Source organism: Bos mutus, chromosome 14 (assembly GCF_027580195.1).
Source record: "Bos mutus isolate GX-2022 chromosome 14, NWIPB_WYAK_1.1, whole genome shotgun sequence".
Classification (NCBI taxonomy): Eukaryota; Metazoa; Chordata; class Mammalia; order Artiodactyla; family Bovidae; genus Bos; species Bos mutus.
Genome location: NC_091630.1, coordinates 55,121,829 through 55,142,804, shown reverse-complemented (window position 1 = coordinate 55,142,804; position 20,976 = coordinate 55,121,829). Strand labels below are relative to the sequence as shown.

The 20,976-nt window shown below is 42.0% G+C and overlaps 2 protein-coding genes across 7 annotated transcripts in view; one reads left to right on the top strand and one right to left on the bottom strand.

Annotated features, from left to right (window-relative positions):
- Positions 1 to 7,013, top strand: part of CLVS1 (clavesin 1) — a 158,208-nt gene extending 151,195 nt beyond the window's left edge. The window contains exon 5 of the mRNA XM_070382354.1: positions 5,959 to 7,013. Coding sequence (XP_070238455.1) covers positions 5,959 to 6,046 — 88 coding nt within the window. The 3' untranslated portion in view covers positions 6,047 to 7,013. The remainder of the gene's footprint in view (positions 1 to 5,958) is intronic.
- Positions 7,014 to 7,707: 694 nt separating this feature from the next.
- ASPH (aspartate beta-hydroxylase) overlaps positions 7,708 to 20,976 on the bottom strand; it is a 187,319-nt gene continuing 174,050 nt past the window's right edge. For all 6 annotated transcript variants that reach the window (XM_070382346.1, XM_070382345.1, XM_070382351.1 and 3 more), the window contains 3 exons: positions 19,464 to 19,555; positions 18,958 to 19,091; positions 7,708 to 9,957 (listed from right to left, as the gene is read on the bottom strand). In XM_070382346.1, the coding sequence (XP_070238447.1) occupies positions 9,807 to 9,957; positions 18,958 to 19,091; positions 19,464 to 19,555 (377 nt within the window). In that variant the 3' untranslated portion in view covers positions 7,708 to 9,806. The remainder of the gene's footprint in view (positions 9,958 to 18,957; positions 19,092 to 19,463; positions 19,556 to 20,976) is intronic.

The window sequence follows — 20,976 nt, the reverse complement described above, 5'->3', positions numbered from 1 at the left end:
CCTTGACTAGATGGACCTTTGTTGGCAAAGTAATGTCTCTGCTTTTTAATATGCTATCTAGGTTGGTCATAACTTTCCTTCCAAGGAGTAAGCATCTTTTAATTTCATGGCTGCAATCACCATCTGCTGTGATTTTGGAGCCCCTAAAAATAAAGTCTGACACTGTTTCCACTGTTTCCCCATCTATTTCCCATGTGAAAGGTAAATGCCTTTGGAAGCAGCAAAAATTAAAAGCGTGGCTATAGATATTTGATGACATGCAGTGGGGAAACTTCCAAATTTTGGAGAGGAAAAGGGGAAAGTAGAAAGAAGAAAGGTAGAGTGAATGGAGGTTGGGGGTGGGGGATATAATAGCAGGAAAACAAAATGTGGCAACTATCAAGGCAGGAACAAAGCCATTGTTAGGGTAGTGGCTACACCACTGAGATAATGACGGCTGTAAACTCCCCGGCTTGCCCTTGAGGTTAAGCTGGCTTTCAGTGTTGGAAAGAGGACCCATGAGAAAAGACTGAAATGTTTATTTTAGCAGAAGTGTTCATCTTCTTGGGTGAAGGCAAAGCCAACAAGTTGGGAGATTACCACTAACGTGATCTGGGCAAAAAAGTCACAAGGCAAGTGGTTCCTCCATGGTTAATGCACAGTTCCTGAACTCGCTTTTTATGAGTGGCAGAGATGTTTTTATCAGTGAACAGTTGAACATTCTTCCCAGAGAGTACTGTGACTCAGCTAAATGGACAGAGGGCAAGGTTTAAGACGGGTATCTCTCTTTGCTTTATTTATGCTAGATTTTGAAAAAGGCAACATATGCTTTCTGTTTTTCAATGAATTTCAAATATTTCATGATAGAATGTGTTCCTTATATCAAAGGCTCATTTTGTGACCAGGTAAATGGAATTATGTCACACTGAAAGTAAAGATGCTCTGGTCCCCCTTCTCAATCAGAGAAAATGCAAACAAGAAAAAAAAAAAAAAAAGACCTGTGTTTAGTTCCTCATGCTCAATGCCTCAGGGCTGTTCAATTGTTACCCACCACTCAGCCAAGACAGTTTATTGGCTGAGATAAGAAACCCAGCATCCTGAATCCCCACTGCCAGTATAAGTATTAAAAAGATTCCACATAGATCTGAGAAATGGAATGTTTTCTGCCATATCAGTAAACAAAGGATATCGTAGTCATCATCAGTGAGCTGGTGAGCCCTGAAGGAACTCAGGAAGGAATGAATACCTGCCATCTAGTAAACATCAGACTGCAGCCGCTTCCTATGATGAGTCCTGAGGAAACTCAGGATATGAAAACCCAGGAAACCGCCCGAGATATCTGAAGTGCATATCAAAAGAATGACTTCAGTGAGTCCAGACTCTTGCATCTTCCCACACATAGACAAGCGCTAAATTCCTTGACTTGAGATACCTGGTTTTCTTTAGTTAACAATCATCTTTCAACATTCAGACTACCTGCCCTTTGTTGCAAAAATTCTATGTAACCTGGCTCCGTGCTGAGCCCCCACCCCCACCACCTCCTTGAAGCACTTCTCTCAGAGTTACTTGAGATGCTGCCTCCCGGGCTGAATAAAACATAACTCTTAACTTCTAAGTTGTGAATATTTTTTAAGTCAACAGATCCAAATCTGACGCCAAGTGAAGGGAAGGGGCACCCGAATGAGGCCTGTGAGTGATGTCACTCTGTGAATGATAGCTTTTCCTCTCTTCTTTTTCTTTAGAGATGAAAAAGAGATGATGCCTGCTTCCCACCCCAATACCCTGTTCTCAGAGTGCTGATCACAGCGACCCCATACCTGTCTATGGGTCTATGTGAGAAATGCATTCACTTCCCAAAACCAAGGGATGGACTCAGAGACACAAAGCACAGTGAAAGGGATAGTTTAACGGACAGTCTTAAAGATCTGGTGTCTGGTGGGCAGGCACACTTGGGACAGTTACAGCAAGCACTTTTATTCCCTGGCAAGCAGATCCCTCCCTGGTCCCTCACTGGCTTAGTACTATGGGGCTACAATCATCTAGGACATCACCTAAGTCTCATAGCATATTCTTTCTTCTCCCTTCCCATCCTAAGTCCATATTTCTCAAAAGTACTTTAGTTTATCCCTTCCCAAATATCCTGTTAGCTTAGGGCTGGTCCATAGGTAAGCTGTTAGGCAAGACTAGCTTTCCAGTAATTTTCCAAGATGAAACTAGCTAGCTGTGAGTGGAAAACCATTTGTTAATAATTCTTCACCCAAGGCCAGCCACTTTGTCCTGAAAATGGACCACTTCAAGTTCCATTTCTTATCGTCTATGACTGGGTAATTAAAGCATTATTTCCACTAAAGAATGAGTATTTCTGAACATGTTCTCACAGTCCTTGGCTATGGCAGGAGACATTCACAAACATTTATCATACTTGAACAATCCTTAGCCATTTAACTCTGTAACTTTATTTACTTCATGCTAATTATTTGGTCTAAAGGGCCTGAAAACTCTCATATCAAAGAGCACATAACCGCTCTGTGTCATTTATGCCTTGTTTCCTTTGCAGTGTTATTTTTGTTGTTCAGTCGTTCAGTCATGTCTGACTCTTTATGACCCCATGGACTGTAGCCCGCCAGGCTTCTCTGTTCATGGGATTTTCCAGGCAAGAATACTTGAGTGGGTTGCTGTTTCCTCCTTCAGGGGATCTTCCTGGACCAGGAATTGAACCCATGTCTCTGCGTCTCCTGCATTTGCAGGTGGATTCTTTACTGCTGAGCCACCAGGGAAGCCTTTATTACCATGAGTTAGTGGCAATAAGTGATTTTTGTTTGAAAGTTCAATATTTGAGAATTTGTTGATTTTTTTTCCCCCCCATGGTGGCTTCCAAAACAGGGGAAGGGAAAGTTTAAAAACAAATCCACTACTCATGAAAATCACAGACAATAATTTGGATGGGTAACACATTTCTAGATCCAAAAGGATAGAGATACAGTGGTAATATGAGCCAAATTAAAAAAGATGAAATATTCAACCATGTACTTTCAAGATGGGAGAGAAATGACTTAACAGCAGCATGTGTAAATATAGCTAAAATTTCCCTTGGCTTTATTGAGTTCCAGAAAGGCTAAGGCAATTTTAGGTGCATTTTCTATGCTTCAAGAGAAGCATACAAAAAAGAAAAAGAGGGAAGCAATAATTTCATTCTTTTTTGAAGTGACATGCTGTGGGCAAGCAGTTGATGAAGAGATGCAGGAGAGTAGTTAAGTTCTAGAAATCTTGAAGGCTCAAGAGGAATTTGGTCAGTTTTAGTGGGAGCAGAGAGAGGGCTGGAGGGCACTTGACAAATATTTTAAGGGCTGTTATGTGGATCGAATGGATTATACATATTCTGGTGATTCCAGCAGACAAAACCAGGAACGGTATATAAAAGTTGCAAAAAGACAGGTTTTAGTTCATTGTAAGAAAAAGCTTTCTAGCAGAGTTGCTCCTCCAAGAGTAGGGAGGAGTAGATTTCTTAAATCATATATATTTAACAAGAAACTGCTTGGCATCTTACTTAATATTTCCTAGTGGATTCATCTAGTGGGTCTCTAAGGTCCTTTCTAATTCTGTGGCTGTGATTCTCTTGCCATGTTGTAAAACAAAGCCAAGTGGCATGAATGAGAAATGCAGTTTAGCGTCTTTCAAGTGGACTGGCCATTAACACCCTCCACTTTCACCAGGGCCTGTAGGGCAAAGCGGTTAGGCAGCTGTCCAAGGTGCTGGATGGAGGTGGCCTGTATGGGCAGTTGTATTCCTGTTTTTCAGTTTTAGGTTTTTATTCACTTTTATTTATTTATTTTAATTGGAGGCTTTTTACAATTTACAACATCGTGGTGGTTTCTGCCATACATTCACATGAATCAGCCATGGGTGTACATGTGTTCCCCATCCTGAACTTCCCTCCCACTCCCCCGCCCCATCCCATCCCTCAGAGAACCTTCTGGGTTTTCAGCTTTTCTGCTTTTTATATAAATCTATATAAATCTATTACCTCCACTGCCCACCCCGCTACACTTGTGGGGGAGTGTGTGTGCATGCACACACTGCATACACAGCCTTTAACTAAAGCAAAGAGAGAAATATGTAGGCAGTGTATAAAACAGCTGAAATATACTACTACCTGGGGCTTCTCTGCCCTGTGCCAGGAGCAATCAAATCCACTTCCTTTTGAAAGGTTAGGCTTGGCACCTAAAGTTGGACTAGACTGACATTTAGAGCGGCTAAATATCGCTGCAGTGTTAGGTAGACCAAGGAATACTGTGATGGTGATAAACCTGTCTTGTTCTCCATTCTCTATTTGTGTTGCCTTTCCTATGTTACTTTCTTTTTTTAATCCCTTAGTTATTTCCCACCCCAGAATGGAAGCAATAATAGCAGCATTCCTTACGGGTATGAAAATGAAGCAACTTCATACATGTAAAGAGGTTACGACTATAAGAGGTGCACAGACGACAAACATTAATGTCATTATATATCGTGCTTGAGGTCATCAAGACCACCCCCAGATGTGATCATCTGCTTGAGGGACTCACAGAAATGTGGTTATACTCACAATTATGGTTTACTACAGCAAAAAAATACAGATCAAAGTCAGCAAAGGGAAAAGGTGCATTGGGTGGAGTCTAGGTACTCTGGAGCAGTTGCAAGCTTCCAGTTTTCCTCCCACTGGAGTCACAGACAGAGCTTAATTTTCTCAGCAACATGTGACAGACAACACAGGCAACGTGTCGTCAACCAGAGAAACTCACCCATGTCTTGGTATCCTGGTTTGTCTGTCACACAGGCAAGCAGAGCATGTGTGACTGACCTTAGCTACTTGGTCTTCAGCTCCTCTACCTCCCCCAACAGGAGGTCAAATTGAAAGGATGTCTCCCCAAGTCCAGGCATGCAAAAATAGACATTCATCATTAATCACATTGTTAAAATAAACCATGTAGCATGGCCCAAAGCCTCAAGTATACAAAGACACTTTATCAGGCAGGATACTCTAGGGGTTAGTTAGTCAAGGGACGGTCCTGAAGACTCAGAAGGTGGAGAGTTTGGGAAACTCAGGTGTACTGAGTTACCCATTTACTGCACTTACATGTAAACCTTGCTTATTTGAATAACCCACTTCAATCATTTTCTTAATGTTTTGAGTGGCTTTTTCTTTTTAGTATATGAATGTTGATTGAATGTTTACTGTGTGCATAGCTCTTATAATCTTCTCTATAAAGTTGGAAAATAATTTCAATCTGGGTTATAAACACAAGAAATTATTATTCCAGTATCAGAAACTAAAGATCACTGACATTATTGCAATATTGGTAATAATAGAGTGCTCCATAAATTTTGACTACAATTACATGCTGAATGCTTTATGTATAATATTAGTTTTAGTCCTTCTTAACAACTCTGGGAGGTAGGTAATAGCTACCTATAGGTAACAGGTAATAGCTCTGTTTTACAGATGAGAAAACCAAGGTCCAGAGTTCTAAGAACTTCCCCAGGACTCCTCAGTTATTAAGGAGTCAAGGATACATTTACAGCCTGATTCTACATCTTGTGCTGTTAACATCATATATGATAGTTTCCTATGACCTTGAGAAATAAAGGCTCTCAAAAGTATTTTGAAACATTAAAAATCCAACCAAATTTATGAGACTTTATACATCTCAAGATCCATAGAATGCTTAGACAAAGGGGCAGAATTGTGGCTAGAACATGTGTTTGTTTTATCAAAAGGAGATCCCTACAAAGAAAATTCCAAGATGCCTGGTTCCCTAAAAACGTGATGTAGAAGACACAAAAAGCAAGGAAAACAGAGATACACAAGGGGGAGAAGTTGTATAGTTGAGTGTCTTGCTTAATCAGGGATCCATGAAGTCTGAAGGCCCTCCAAGATTCCAAAATGGCTCACACCATGAATTGTCTGTAATCACATCTTTTTCCTTCCCCTATTATTAGATCTCAGTCTGTGGTAGAAGCTGGGACCCTGAAACATGAAGACAAGGGAGAGAATGAGAACACCCAGCCACTCCTGGCTCTGGACTGAAACCCGAGCCACCCCGTGCTCCCGACGTCACCAACTCTCAGTGGTATCAGCCACCAGGAAGCACATGTGAAACTGACCACACGACACATGCGTTCGGCTCGACACAGGGCCTCCTCTCCTGCCACCCAGTAATGACTGTCACCAGCCATTGGTCTGAGCAGCCAAAGTTGAACAAAGACTTGAGAGATGCATTTTTGTTTTTCAATGAGGGAATTGGAGGATGAAGCAAGGTAGTCATGGAAACAAGACTCCCCCCACCCCATATTTATGGTATTAAATGAGTTGAAAAGAGAAAAACTAAATTTGAGGCACACACCTCATTAGGACAAAGATTTCTCTAAGGCTTTGAAGAGATGCTCTCCAGTTTTTGCAGTTTAAAATTAAGTGCATTTCCAAGTAGATCCATAAGAATTTAAACTGTGCAGACACAATTTTCAAGTTTAATGTAGTGCAAAGCCCCAGGACAATAGTATCTCCGGTAATCTTCATTCCTACATTGAGTTATTTTCTTTGACCTCATCACCAGCATCCAATCTCAAATTGTTCAGCCTAAGAGCATGCTCTTGTAGGTCTGGCTATTTGCAGAGTCTGTTTATTTTGATATCCTGCAAAAATGATTTTGATGTCACATTTTTGATGAGGCCACCGGCTGATTATCATGAGCTAATTTGAAACAAAGACACACAAATTGAAATATGACTATTTCATCTTAGTAATGTGGCTTCCCACAAGGAATGTATGTCTCTAGAGGGTAGGGGGTTATGTTGAAAATACATATCAGTGGTTAATGAATCTTTTCAAGTTGTCCCACTTAGGTCACTACGGCAAGAAAAGTGCTACAAAAGCATTACACACGCACTACGTCCCCCCACCTCCCTCCTGCAATCAGTTAAAGGTGCGAAGGATGGACCTGGCTGTTGTTAAGGGGGTAGGTATCAAACTTGGAGGAAGATCTTTAAGGACGGCTAAATACACAAGAACTGCAAATAAGAGAAGACTTGGAATGCAGGATGAAATGCCAAAGATCATTTTATTTCTTTGTTTATTTTCCTTAGAAATGGAGTCCCTAGCTATCCATTCAAAGGAAACTAGATAAAAATAAACAGATATCATAGCATATGATATCCTTACTTGTGCCATGTCTCCCCAAACCAGTTGTATGTTTTTAGCTATATCTCTTATTCTCCCAGCCATTTGCATGACATGGGCCTTCATTACTATGACCAGTTGGTGCTCAATGTCAAAGAAAAAATAATTAATAGTTGATAATGAGCAGTAAAACATGATTTTACACTTTAAGTATTTGGGAGGGTCAATTTGTTGGCTAAAAAAATTCAAAGGCAAACTGGCCATAATCATCCTCAGTAGATATTATTACTAATTTTAATAATTTATCATGTCTCTTTCTCAATAGATCTAGTGTTTTAATTTTTTTCTACTGGTAGAAAATGATAACAGAAGAGATTTTTGTATTCCACTCTTGAAATAAAATTGAAATAGAATTTAAAATATTTCCCAATCAATTGCATCACAGTATAAATAAAACCAATTCATTCTGTGTAGACACTTCAAATAACAAGATAGTAATACTGAAATAATTCTACCAATGCAATGACTTTTCTTATATACCACAACATAGGGAGGAAAGATGAAGAATTAAAGCAAATTAGAAAACCCATTTTATTACTTGAGTTTATGAAACAGTTGTGGGATCCAAGTGTTTAAAATGCTACTGGAGTCAATTATTGCCAAACATTTTGCAACAGTAATAATAATTCTGGCTTTCCAATTGGCAATATTTAGAACCCTACTGTAGTGACCTGATTTTAAATACCATATTATAATTATTAAGTTAAGAGTTTGTTTTTAACTCTCTTCCATGATTTCATTAATGAATGTAAGATGATGGCTCAACAGTGACAATGCTACTTTGAATTTCCTTATGTGTATGCAATATACATACAGAACCAAATTCAGTAAGTGACATGAACGTTGCCACGCGAGCACTAGATTGCATTGTCCTTTGTCAGTCCTTTCTTCCGTTCAATAAATACTGAAGGACACACATGCCTTTTTATTTTTCAAGCGTTTGCTTTTCCTTCCGGACTTCGGTAGTTCACTCTGATGTTTTTTCCTCAAATGCTTCTTCATCTATTTTAGAGAGATTTTTCAGCATTGGCAAAAGAGAAGGAAACAAGACAAATATTTTATAGACTCTTCAAAGGGAAGCTAATATCCTTAAAGACAAGCAAAAGCGGTCCAATAGCATTTTAAAGAACTGTTTTTTTTTTCCTTTTGATGATATAAAGAAAGCAACCTTCTTCGTCCTTCAATGGAAAACACAAGTGATTTTTCTTCCTGTGCGTAGTAACCTGTGTGTCATTTCTTTAGCGTTTTTGTTCATATTGGCTTAAAATTCAGTGCATGAATATCATTACATTCTTATAGCTAACATTTCTAGTTAGCTTTGGTTTAAAACACACAAAATTTAATGCATTAATATTCCACTAAACTAATGATGTGGTCATCTTTGGAACAAGTAGGCAACTGTTCTTTCTAAGCAATGGCAAATTTTAAAACCAAACTATCAATAATAATTAACACCTCAAAGTGAAGTTTAAATGGCAGAAGTTTCTCAAGCCAGGGAGATGTCAGAGTCTTTCGAACAACTGTGAAGAGGAAACAGTTTTGACATCCTATACCCAGAACAGACATCCGGGCATTTTTGGCCTTCCACTCTGTCATCCTTCTTAATTTTGCAAAGTTGTGATAGGAATCCTTTCAAGGACCTTCTCATTCACAAGGATCCACAGTGGAAGACACTCTGGATTCCAGCCCTGTTTCATAAATGCAAAGGGGCCAGAAGTCAGAGATCCTAGCAGCCCCGCATTGAGCTGATCCCAAGAGAAAATTCTCACTTGGAGAAATTTTTGTTTTCTTCCCTACAATGCCTGATATTTGTCATTAAAAAAATTTACATGCGTCGTTGTTATAACTAAATATAAAATGACTCCAGATCCTTTTTCAGTGTAAAAAGTTCCTCTTAGAAAGAAATACCATTTTTGACAGTATTTCTGCCATTCACAGAGTGAGAAGAAAAATTAAGACACCAGCTCTTAATGAAGACAAAAAAGCAAAGAGACTCAATAAGTGGGGAGCAGTATGGTTCATAAGACATTGGCATAATTATGTCTTTCGGCTTTGTATTAGGAAAATATAATTTTTTTCATGAGTGCCTTTTACTAAAAATAATTAAAATAGGGACGTCTGAGTTCACCAGGAAAGTTACCATTAAACAGAAGTATTTATGCAGCTTGTCATTAAACTCAACAAAAAAGTAGTGGTGTATGATGATAAACCATCTAGCTACCTTAGGAAAATAGAGTTGCATAGAAAAATTACAGACTAAAGCAATCCATTCACAGTTTCTACACATATTCTCATTAATACTGATTCCCCCTATTCTAAGAGAAAAAAATATCTTTGGCCGGCAAGGTAGAAGCTATCATGGGTTCACCTGGAATCCAGGCATCAGATGGGGGCTGTCATGGATGAAATACGGCAGGTATTTTCTATAAGAATTGCAGTGAGGCAGATATTCCCTTTAGTGTTTTCCATCCCTGGGAGGAGGTTTAGAATTTTTCAGGCTGCAAATCAAGAGAATTAAGGGCTGTGGTGTTTGAAGGTCTATGCCCACATCCAAGGAGACTGCACCAAAAAGGTGGTCTCTCTCCAGCGTGTCCTGAGCCCGCACAGAATGCTAAATTGCAGGAAGGCTGCGTCTCTGATGGGGTGTCAGCTCAGGGTGCCACACATCCACAATGAAGATGAGCCGGAAAGACGCGGCATCCTGCCACACCTCGTGTTCAAAGGAGTCGTCAAAGATGAGCACCTTGCCTTCTTCCCACGTCCTGGAACAGAAAAGCACGTCAGTGTGTGACTCAGTTGCCTGAAGATCAACCCATGGCTGTGTTTAGGAAGGGCCTCTCATGATAACCTCTGCCATAGGACCAGGTAAGTGGAACACACGGGCTGTGAGGAGATCAAACCAGTCAGTCCTAAAGGAAATCAAGGACTGATGCTGAAGCTCCAATACTTTAGCCACCTGATGCGAACAGTCAACTCACTGGAAAGATGCCTGATGCTGGGAAAGATTGAGGGCAGGAGGAGAAGGGGGTGACAGAGGAAGAGATGGTTAGATAGCATCACCAACTCAACGGACATGGATTTGAGCAAACTCCAGAGGATAGTGGGTGTGCTGCAGTCCATGGGGTCACAAAGAGTTGGACACGACCTAGCGACTGAACAGCAACAACAAAAAGTAGAACACAGGATGTGTTCTTTCACTGGCGATTAAGAAAGAACTTCAGGATTCTTCCCGTGAACATCAAGTTTCAGTGCTCAGCGCTGAAGGTGTACACAGGGCAAGGGACTGGAGCTAAAAGTAAACTTATTCTTGGTACAAGCCTAGGCAAGGCTTCTTTATTTCGGCAAGCACTCAAACATGTGCCCCACCAGCTCACTACTGAGGTGACCTCTTGGTCAATGCCTCCATGCAAGAATCCACCTTGCTTGGGGCTGGTGCACTGGGATGACCCAGAGGGATGGTACAGGGAGGGAGGTGGGAGGGGGGGTTCAGGATGGGGAGCACGTGTATACCCATGGCAGATTCATGTTGATGCATGACAAAACCAATACAATATTGTAAAGTAATTAACCTCCAATTAAAATAAATAAATTTATATTAAAAAAAAAAAGAATCCACCTTGCAATGCAAGGGACCTGGGTTCAACCCCTGGTCCAGGAAGATTCCATGTGCCTCAGAGCAACTAAATCCGAGTGCCATGACTACTGAGCCCTCAAGACACAACTAGAGAGTCTGTGTATCGCAACAGAAAGATCCTGCATGACTCAACTACTGAGCATGTAGTTCTAAAGCCCCGGAGCCCATGTGCCTGAGTGCCCTAGAACCCACACTCTGAAACAAGAGAAGCCATTGCAATGAACAGCCCATGCAGCATAACTAGAGAGTAGCCCCTACTCGCCATAACTAGAGAAAAGCTTGCAAAGCAATGAAGATCCAGCATAACCGAAAATAAATACATAAATAAAATTATAAATATAAAATAAAGTAATAATTATTTGCAAGATAAAAGTCCCTTTAGGTTGGATAACAATGGTATCCTCTTGTGCAGAACACCTTGTGTGCTGTCTCACACACCTACCCTAAAATCTTGCACTCACCAAATGAGTTGCTTAGCTCTTTGATTCAATTTCTCTAAAGGTTCAAAGAGTTTCACTGCAGTCCCATCCAAGTATAACAAAAGACACGGGGGAAGGGTGTGCAAAAAACCAAAAACAGTACCTTCATGTTCACAGAGGTGCTGCTCACAGTAGCCAAAAGGCGGGAACAACCCCCATGACCACTGGCAGATGAATGGATAAATAAACATTTATCTATATACAATGGGATATTCCTCAGCCTTAAGAGAGAAGGGAAATCTGACAATGCTACAACATGGATGAACCTCTAGGCTGTTATGCTAAGTGAAATAAGCCACTCACACAAGGACAAATATTGTATAATTCCGCTTACAGGTGGCACCTAGAGTAGTCAAATTCATATAAATTCAGAATTATGTTGGCTTCACTCCCTATGAGTAATTTAACTGTATTTGAGAAAACTGAAAACTTAAGAGGGGGTGTGATAATAAAAAGCTCTAAGAGAATCTGCGAGATACAATTCCTGTGGGGATGACAATTCTCAACATTTATTGAGTGGTAAGGCAATGGCACCCCACTCCAGTACTCTTGCCTGGAAAATCCCATGGACTGAGGAGCCTGGTCGGCTGCAGTCCATGGGGTTGCTAAGAGTCGGACAAGACTGAGCAGCTTCACTTTCACTTTTCACTTTCATGCACTGGAGAGGGAAATGGCAACCCACTCCAGTGTTCTTGCCTGGAGAATCCCAGGGACGGGAGCCTGGTGGGCTGCCGTCTATGGGGTCGCACAGAGTTGGACACGACTGAAACGACTTAGCAGCAGCAGCAGCAGAGAGTTTAAATAGGTTCAGAGTTCCACTGTAGTCCCATCCAAGTATAACAAAAGACACGGGGAAGGGCGTGCAAAAACCAAAAACAGTACATTCATGTTCACAGAGTGCTGCTCACAGTAGCCATAGTAGTACTTTAAGTACTACATTGGTAAGTACTACTTAAAGTACTGCATGTAATTAAATCAACTAAACAGAACATTCTAAGTTTGCACAAAATGACACTTTTCTCTAGATTACGATAGGTATAAGAAAGTCAAAGACTTAGGCATGCTCAATGTGAGAAAAATCTTCAAGCATTCCATTCATTAACTTAAATTGCTTGTAAACTGGGAAAAGATTTTTAGTGTTGGAATGTGCTGGCTGGTTCATTCATGGAACCAGTACCTATAAATGTGGAACATAAGTTAGCACTGGTTTGTGGTTTTGCAGATATTTTAGGCTAAATATGGATGAGAGTAAACCATTGATTAAACAATTTTTTAAACAAGAAATCTGGGAGGTATTCCAAGAGGTTTGGAGTCGGTTAAGGTCATAAAAGTCTATTAGATTTATTATATTTGCCTTGCCATTTTCTTTCAGATATTTTCCCAAAAAACAACAAAGATACTCAGTTACTTAGTGTAGATTCTTAAATGTAGATTTCTTCTGAATATGTTTAAAAAAAATTCAATCACTTATGAGAGCTAGAACGACTAAAAGTGCAGCCCTAATTGGAAAGGACAATAAAATCCCATTCAAGTGACTGCAGACTGAAGTAACTTAGGTTCATCAAAAGGTATGTCACCTATCTGGGAACAGATGAGGGTTTTCCAGAACAAAAAGAAACAAAACACCAAGATGTCAAAAGGTCTTTAGATCTCTTCTGAATGGAAAACAAAGGCTCTCATTGTAATGAAAAGAAAAGAGTTTTTCCAGGCCACTTGCTTTGAGAGCAAATCTCCACCACATACAATTTATGTTAGTCACGCAGTCGTGTCTCTTTGCCACCCTACGGATTGTAGCCTGCCAGGCTCCTCTGTCCAGGGAATTCTCCAGGTGAGAATACTGAGTGCATAGCCATGCCCTTCTCCAGGGGATTTTCCTGACCCAGGGATTGAACCTGCATCTCCTGCATTGCAGGCAGATTCTTTATCATTTGAGCCACCACATACAATTTATGCTCAATTTGTGACATGGGAAGAGGCCTTTAGGGAAAAGATTTTCCAAGCAGCCTTGGGAAGAAGGCTTCTTGGAGGCACTCATCTAGCCTTCCTCTGAGGTTTTAGGAAGGCAGGAGGGAGGTGGGGCGACTGCACCCACTCTTCAGACACCTGCCTCGGCTTACTTTTAGAATTACTCACCATTACGAGGAGACTGTCTCTCCCTGGTTTGTCAAAAGATAGAAAAATATCTGGTCACAAGATAAACCAACATTATGTAATTCCTCAGTTTCTTAAATTATTGTAATTAATGATAATGGTATAATCGTGGCAGCACACACCTAATAACTATAATTTTGTCATAGAATTACCATCAACATTAATAATGCTAAATAATGATATGAGGAGCTTACAGTCTTCCATCTAAAAATTGTATAGATCACATCTCAGTGATCTTTCCAAAAGGTTCTGAGATACACACATGACACGGTTCTAATTTTCCAGCAGAGTGTTTATAGACACGAAAGCCAGTTCAGATGCCTGCAGTGACACTGTGCTGTTGTGGAGGCAGCAGAAAGGCACTAGGTTGGCTTCATTACAGCCAGACCTCTAGCCCCAGATCATGGTTCTAGGGAACATCCCAGTGCCTACAGCTGTTATGCTAATGTTCCCTGCAAGGTATTTCAATAAGCTGAGTGGAATACAGAAAAGGGTCCAAGAGCTCAGGAATAAGGCTGCTGTAACACAGCTCATATTAAAAAGCAGAGACATTACTTTGCCAACAAAGGTCCGTCTAGTCAAGGCTATGGTTTTTCCAGTGGTCACGTATGGATGTGAGAGGACTGTGAAGAAAGCTGAGCACCGAAGAATTGATGCTTTTGAACTGTGGTGTTGGAGAAGACTCTTGAGAGTCCCTTGGACTTCAAGGAGATCCAAACAGTCCATCCTAAAGGAGATCAGTCCTGGGTGTTCATTGGAAGGAATGATGCTGAAGTTGAAACTCCAATACTTTGGCCACCTCATGCGAAGAGTTGACTTATTGGAAAAGACCCTGATGCTGGGAGGGACTGGGGGCAGGAGGAGAAGGGGACGACAGAGGATGAGATGGCTGGATGGCATCACTGACTCGAAGGACATGAGTCTGAGTGAACTCTGGGAGTTGGTGATGGACAGGGAGGCCTGGCGTGCTGCGATTCATAGGGTCGCGAAGAGTTAGACACAACTGAGCGACTGAACTGAACACAGCTCTTATTAATCTTGATTCACGGAAATCCCACAGGTTCTGACTGCATTGGAAATCTTGGCACATATGGAATTGAAATGTAAAACTGCATTATGGCTGCTTCTCTCCTCCTGATACATGTAGACAGAATATATACACACATACCTTCTTTGTTTGCCTATCTGTCATCTATCTACCTACCTATCTTTCCATCAATCTTCCCATCCACCCATCCATCCATCAATCTATCGATCATCTCTATCTAACAGGAGACAGCACTTTTCTGAAAGCTAGGACATCTGTGTCCTTGTTTTGGCCCTGCCAACTAGCCATGTGGCTGTGACAAGCACGTCATCCATGGGCCTCAGTTTCCCCATCCGTGCAATGATGTGGGTGGACCAGATGGCCTTCAAGTCTCCTTTCAGCATGGAAATTCTTTTAATTCTCTGAGTCAAGCTGTTGACTAGGACTTCAGTCTTCACATTACACTTTATAGTATATATTTCACAACACTGATGGGTATGGTGTTTGCTGTTTTGTTTAAAGTCAAAACATTAATTTCAATAAAAGATGGCGAACTTGACAAGTTCTTTTCCCAATAGGTTCTATATATACGCACCCCCAGGGTATCTCTCTACCTCCTCCTGGGGAGCCCAGTTTTGGCCAGGCTGCCACAGGGGCCCCTCCAGGTGGCCAGGGGCTTCTGCACTGCTGATCAGCCCCTGTGCAGCCTCTCTATATAGCCTCTGACTTCCTCCTCTTGGTCCTGGGTCACCAGGTAGCAGAGGGCTAAGAAAGCCAAGAAGGGAGGAGAAAGAAAGGAAAGATGGAGAGAAACTTCATGAGGCCACAGAGCTGGGATGCCTCTCTGCCCTTTCTTCCACATCGGAGGTGAGGGGGCAGGGAAGCAAAAGGAGAAAAAGAGGGAGTGGCTACCTGCGGTGTCCGGCTGCACCCCCCACCCCAGCATCCCTCCTAGCCCCAGGCCTATCAAACCGCAGACCCTGTCTGTTTCTTACCATCCCTTCACCAGCCCTGGCCCCCATATCCTCCATTGACTTTCATCTCCCTCCCCATCTTCGAGCTCCTCAGGGCCCCCACCCCCACCCCATCAGAGTACATGCTGCAGGTTATAAGGACAACCTCCGATGATTCCAGGAGACTTGGTCTCACTCCTGGGAATGTGAGGGGCAGAAGTCCCCATTTCTGCAGCAATTGGAGATGGGCACAATAGAAGCTCAAAAATACATTGAGTGCATTTTACCACATCACACTCTGTAAATACAGCTCTGAATGCATTTATATGGATTACTGTAATACTCAAAACCACACCAAGACATACTTTTGTTCTCCCCATTTTACAGGAAGAAAGTGAGGCTTAGTGAGGTCATGCGAGTTGTCTAAAGTTACACTTCATAAGACGGAACGCCAGGATTTGAACCCCGGTCATGTGACTTTGGGCTTTCCTGGTGGCTCAGTCAGTAACGAGACTGCCTGCAATGCAGGAGATGTGGGTTCGATCCCTGGGTGGGGAAGATCCCCTGGAAAAGGAAATGGCTACCCACTCCAGTATTCTTGCCTGAGCAGAGGAGCCTGGTGGGCTACAGTCCATGGGGCCGCAGAGTTCGACACGACCAAGCAACTAACACCGTCACTTTCACTTTCTCCTCAGCTGAAAAATAGAGTTGTTAATCATCCCAGATACGCAGGATTGTTGTGAAGGTTAATGAGTGAGTGTATGCAGAGTGCCTGGCACGTAGAAAGCACAATGTCTATAATCGCTATGCACTTCCTCCTTATGTATATATGAATACGTATACATAGACATGGAGAGGCATCTGGGCAATATCTCTGAGTACTGAGATCAAAAATAATTTCTTTTCTTTTTTGTGTTTTTTTGTGTTTTCCAAATTACATAGCAGGAGCATGCACCAGTTTTGCCATTGGAAAGTATTATTCATTTTAAATGATAATTTTATTTGTCATGATAGAAGGTTGCATACCTGCAAGCTTATGTCCAGATAAAAAGTGCTATGTTCTGCAGTGAGGGAACCTTTAAACACAGATGCACACTAGAAGGAACTGCAAAACACTGAGGAAACAGCAGTGCGATTATTAATACCTGAGACCTGCGACGCACAAATTGCCACTCTTTCAAAAGTTGAGAAGCTCTGAAAAATTGCTTCCTGTTGCTGAGCACAAGGAAGCCTGATTTCTCGGTATGTGTGCTTATGTTTCCATGCCAATGTTACCACCACAATAACAGCATGAAACTTCCAGATTTCATATTACAGTCTTTCTGTCCTCAGAGTTCATAAACTGACCCTGCTATTCAGCTCTCTAGCTATTTTCACTAGCAGCCTTGCGCAGTGTTTTAATGTCAGTTAATCCATTTTGGTCATAAAAAACACTTTTTGTAATGAAATATTTAGCCTGAGCTGATGAGAATGTAACGCAATGTACAACAAGTACAGTAAGGACACAGAGAAGGACGCTGACCCACGGCAATGAGAGGGAGGAAGGACACTGATGCTTCAAAACTCCTCAGGGACAAGACAGACGAAATAGTCCATCCTCCAAAAATTCGCCTCCAGATCCAATGAGAGTTTGCTGGGAGGAGCGGGTAGCAAACACTTTTTAATATCACTATGAATTTATAAAATATACCACCTGCTTAGGAAATCCCATGGACACAGGAGCCTGGTAGGCTATCGTCTATGGGGTCGCAGAGTTGGACACGACTCAGTGACTAACACTTTCACTTTTCTCTGTCAAAGTTCCCAAGTCTCAGTGGCAAAAAGCTAGCTGCCTGTCCACTGACCACCTGCAGCATTCTTATCTGTGCCTCTCTTATGACTCCTGACTTTTGAGCTGTGTTAGCTCCCTGATTGGACACCCTGGTAGGGTAAGACCCCAACTTGAGTCATCTTGGAATGCCCCTCAGCACTGGGTGCTCCTGCACCAGGTCTGGGCTGGTGGGTGTGTGCCAACAACCAAAGGAATGACCTGCACACTCCCGAACACCTCTCCATCAGACTTCCACTAAGGGTCCTGAGAAAGGGGTAAGAAGATAATAACTTGGTTTCTGCCCTCTAGGCACTTACAGCTCAGTCCCAGAGATTAGACTAATAATATGTACTAATTAATAAAAGCAATTATTATTATAATAAATAAATAATTAACAATCAATCAATAATTAATAAATAAAAGCAATTCCCTGGTGGCTCAGATGGTAAAGAATCTGCCTGGAATGCAGGAGACCTGGGTTCGATCCCTGGGTTGGGAAGATTCCCTGGAGGAAGGCATGGCAATCCACTCCAGTATTCTTGCCTGGAGAATCCGCACGGACAGAGGAGCCAGACGGGCTACAGTCCACGGGGTCGCAAAGAGTGGGACATGACTGAGTGACTAAGCACAGCACAGCAATGGGAGACAAAGAACAGGATCACTGACGACATACCCTGTACCTACTCTAAGAAGTCAAAGAAGAGGTTCCTTTTCTGGAATGAAATCGGATCTTAGTAGTATGTTTATTTTGGACGGGTGAAAAGATGGGCATTCCAGGAGATCAGAGTAATAGGATCAAAGGAAGCTGCCTGAACAGTCACCCTTTCCCTACTCAGGACAGTCCCCAGGCTAAGTGTCTTGTATGCATGATTTAGTCTAATCTGGACAACAATCCTGCAGAGTAGATAGCATCACTGCCTATTTGATAAGTAAGGAGCCTGAGGCTGCAGGGGATTAAGTAACTGGCCAAGGTTACACAGGATTAGCTGGCAGAGCTGGGATTTGAAAAGGCAGCCATTGTGCCATGCTGTGTCCTCTACAGCAAGACACAAATATCACCAGGTGTTTGCTTCAGGAAGGAGACTCTTTGTATTGATGAACAGTTTAAACTGTATAGCATGAACACAATGTGTCATGTGGGGCTTAGCTGACTCTGACAAGCTGACAAGTTAGCTGACTCTGAATGTAGGTTTGTCCACCTAGAAAAAGAAGCAAGATGGCTCATCAACCAGACGAGAGTGATCTGGGGAGAAATGATGAAGGAGGGCCGCCCTAGAACTGGGGAGTATCTCTGATCAATAAGGGGCTTCCTTGGGGCTCAGATGGTAAAGAATCTGCCTGTAATACGGGAGACCCGGGTTGGATTCCTGGGTTGGGAAGATCCCCTGAAGGAGGGCATGGCAACCCACTCCAGAATTCTTGCCTGGAGAATCCCATGGACAGAGGAGCCTGGTGGGCTACGATCCACAGGGTCTCAAAGAGTCAAACACGACTGAGCGACAAACATTTTCACTTTTTTCTTTCACTTTCTGATCAACAGAAAGCACAGAGATGCGACACAGTCTAATGAAGTTGGATTAATACCTCCCACCCTAGGCTATTTCAGTCACAAAAGAAGGGAAATAATCCAGCTGAACGTAGCTTTGCTGTAACGAGCATCCATTGTCAGGGGTGATGAAATAGACAGAAAATGATGGGGGGAGCATACCTGGTCTCGTTGGCGCATCGGATCTTGCAGCCTTCCTTGGGAATCACCAAGCCCAGGTGCATTCGGAGCCTACAGTTCGTGGGTCCTGTGTGCGGCCACACGTGGGTTCCCGGGTGCATGATGGAATATTTGATCTGCACAGAAAGCGTAACCCCTGTTCATCCCTTTATCAAGGTGTGGGAGAACCACTAAATTAAAGCAACAGTACAAAATTACTGTCAATTTTGATTAGAGCCATCACAGCACTCAGAATTTATGTTCTCATCTTTCTTTGTAAAGGAACTAAAAATAAGGACTCCCATTTCCCACACAGCTATAAACACTGAACATTTTCCACTCTCAATGCTGCCGTCAAGGCCATGAAATTGTTTCATTAAAATGTGAGTGAAAAAAGAGACATTCAGTGGGTCAAAGAAAATGACCATTTCTTCGTAAACATCAGCATTTCCATTTATTCTCCTGATAACTGACTGTGTCCTCCCCAGAACTGAAAACATTCTTGGTACCTGTCCTCTTCGGCATCCTGTTGTCTCAGGGAATTTATCTAGTAAAGAACAGGTCTTAGGAGCTCCTTTACAGGCATTTTCATTTTTTCTTCCTAGAACAATGAATGATAAAGCCACTGTCAGGAACAAATCACAGTAAAGCTTTAACTCATCCCATTTTGACCATACACAACCTATATTGTCCTCCTCACTGTGAGAATGAGAAGGCTAGGACTTCCCTGGTGGTCCAGTGGCAAGACTTTGAGCTCCCAGTACAGGAGGCCCCAGGTTCAATCCCTGGTCAGGGAACTAGATTCCACACGCCGCAACTAAGAGTTCATGTGCTGCAACTATGACTCAGCACAGCCAAAAAAAAATAAATTAATATTAAAGAAAAGCCAAAGGAATCAATTTTTAAAAATGAGAGGCTGAATAAACACAAGAAGACACAATGTTCTGTTGCAATAGACAGTGACTGGCAGAGTAAGGAGCAGAATACTCTACTCATTGGCCTAATGGACAGGGCACGTGTTACATGCCTATTTCCCCTCTGTGGCAGGCAGGATAACGGCCCCTCCCAAAAAGGATCACAACCTAAGCCCAGTAACTCGTAAATATATTCGGTAACATGGCAAAGGGAAATTAAGGTTGCATATGACGATGAGATTACTAACCAGCTGACCTTTAAAAAAGGAGATTATTGTGGATGAACTGGATGGGCCCAGTGTAATCACAGGGTCTCAATACACAAGGAGCAGAGAGTCAAGGCCAGAGTGACACAGAATGAGAAAGACGTGACCGCCTATTGCTGGTTCTGAAGACGGAAGGGGACCACAAGCTAAAGAATGTGGGCAACTTCCAGAAGCCAGAGCTACCAGAAGAAATGCCAGAGCCACCAGAAGCCACCCTGATGACACTTTGATTTTAGCTCAGTGAGACCCACTTCTGACCTCTACATTGTAAAGATAATACATCTGGGTTATCTTAAGCCACTAAATTTATGGTAATCTGTTAAGGTGGCCACAGGAAATCAATCCACCCAACCTAAGGAAGCAAAATAGATTAGTGCATTTTCCAGGATTATATGCTAATAAGCTAAACATTTTTCATTGAAATTTAATGTATTTTTCAAAGTACATCTCATTTTTTATGTGCTGATAAAGAAGAGGGAAGGACGTTTCTAGGAGACAGGGGTTTCTCTGAGTGACTGTCAAGAACACAGATGTAGGTAGAGTTTGAAGCACCTTGGACTATGTAACTTTCTTCACCATCTACAAAATCAGTTTCTTAGGAATGACGTACTCAGGAATGTACAGTGCCATTTGCTCTCATGGAGGGGTATAAACGATATGTTTTTTTGAAAGAGACATTTTAACTCCCAGAGTCCATGTTCTTAACTGTGACCTAAGATTGCCCCTATTATTGTTATATAATGTATAATTATTATGTAATAAAAAACTAGTATCGCGATCATTTATCTGTCAGACCTTTGAACACTCACTGATCCTAGTAACAACCCCATACTTAAGGCACT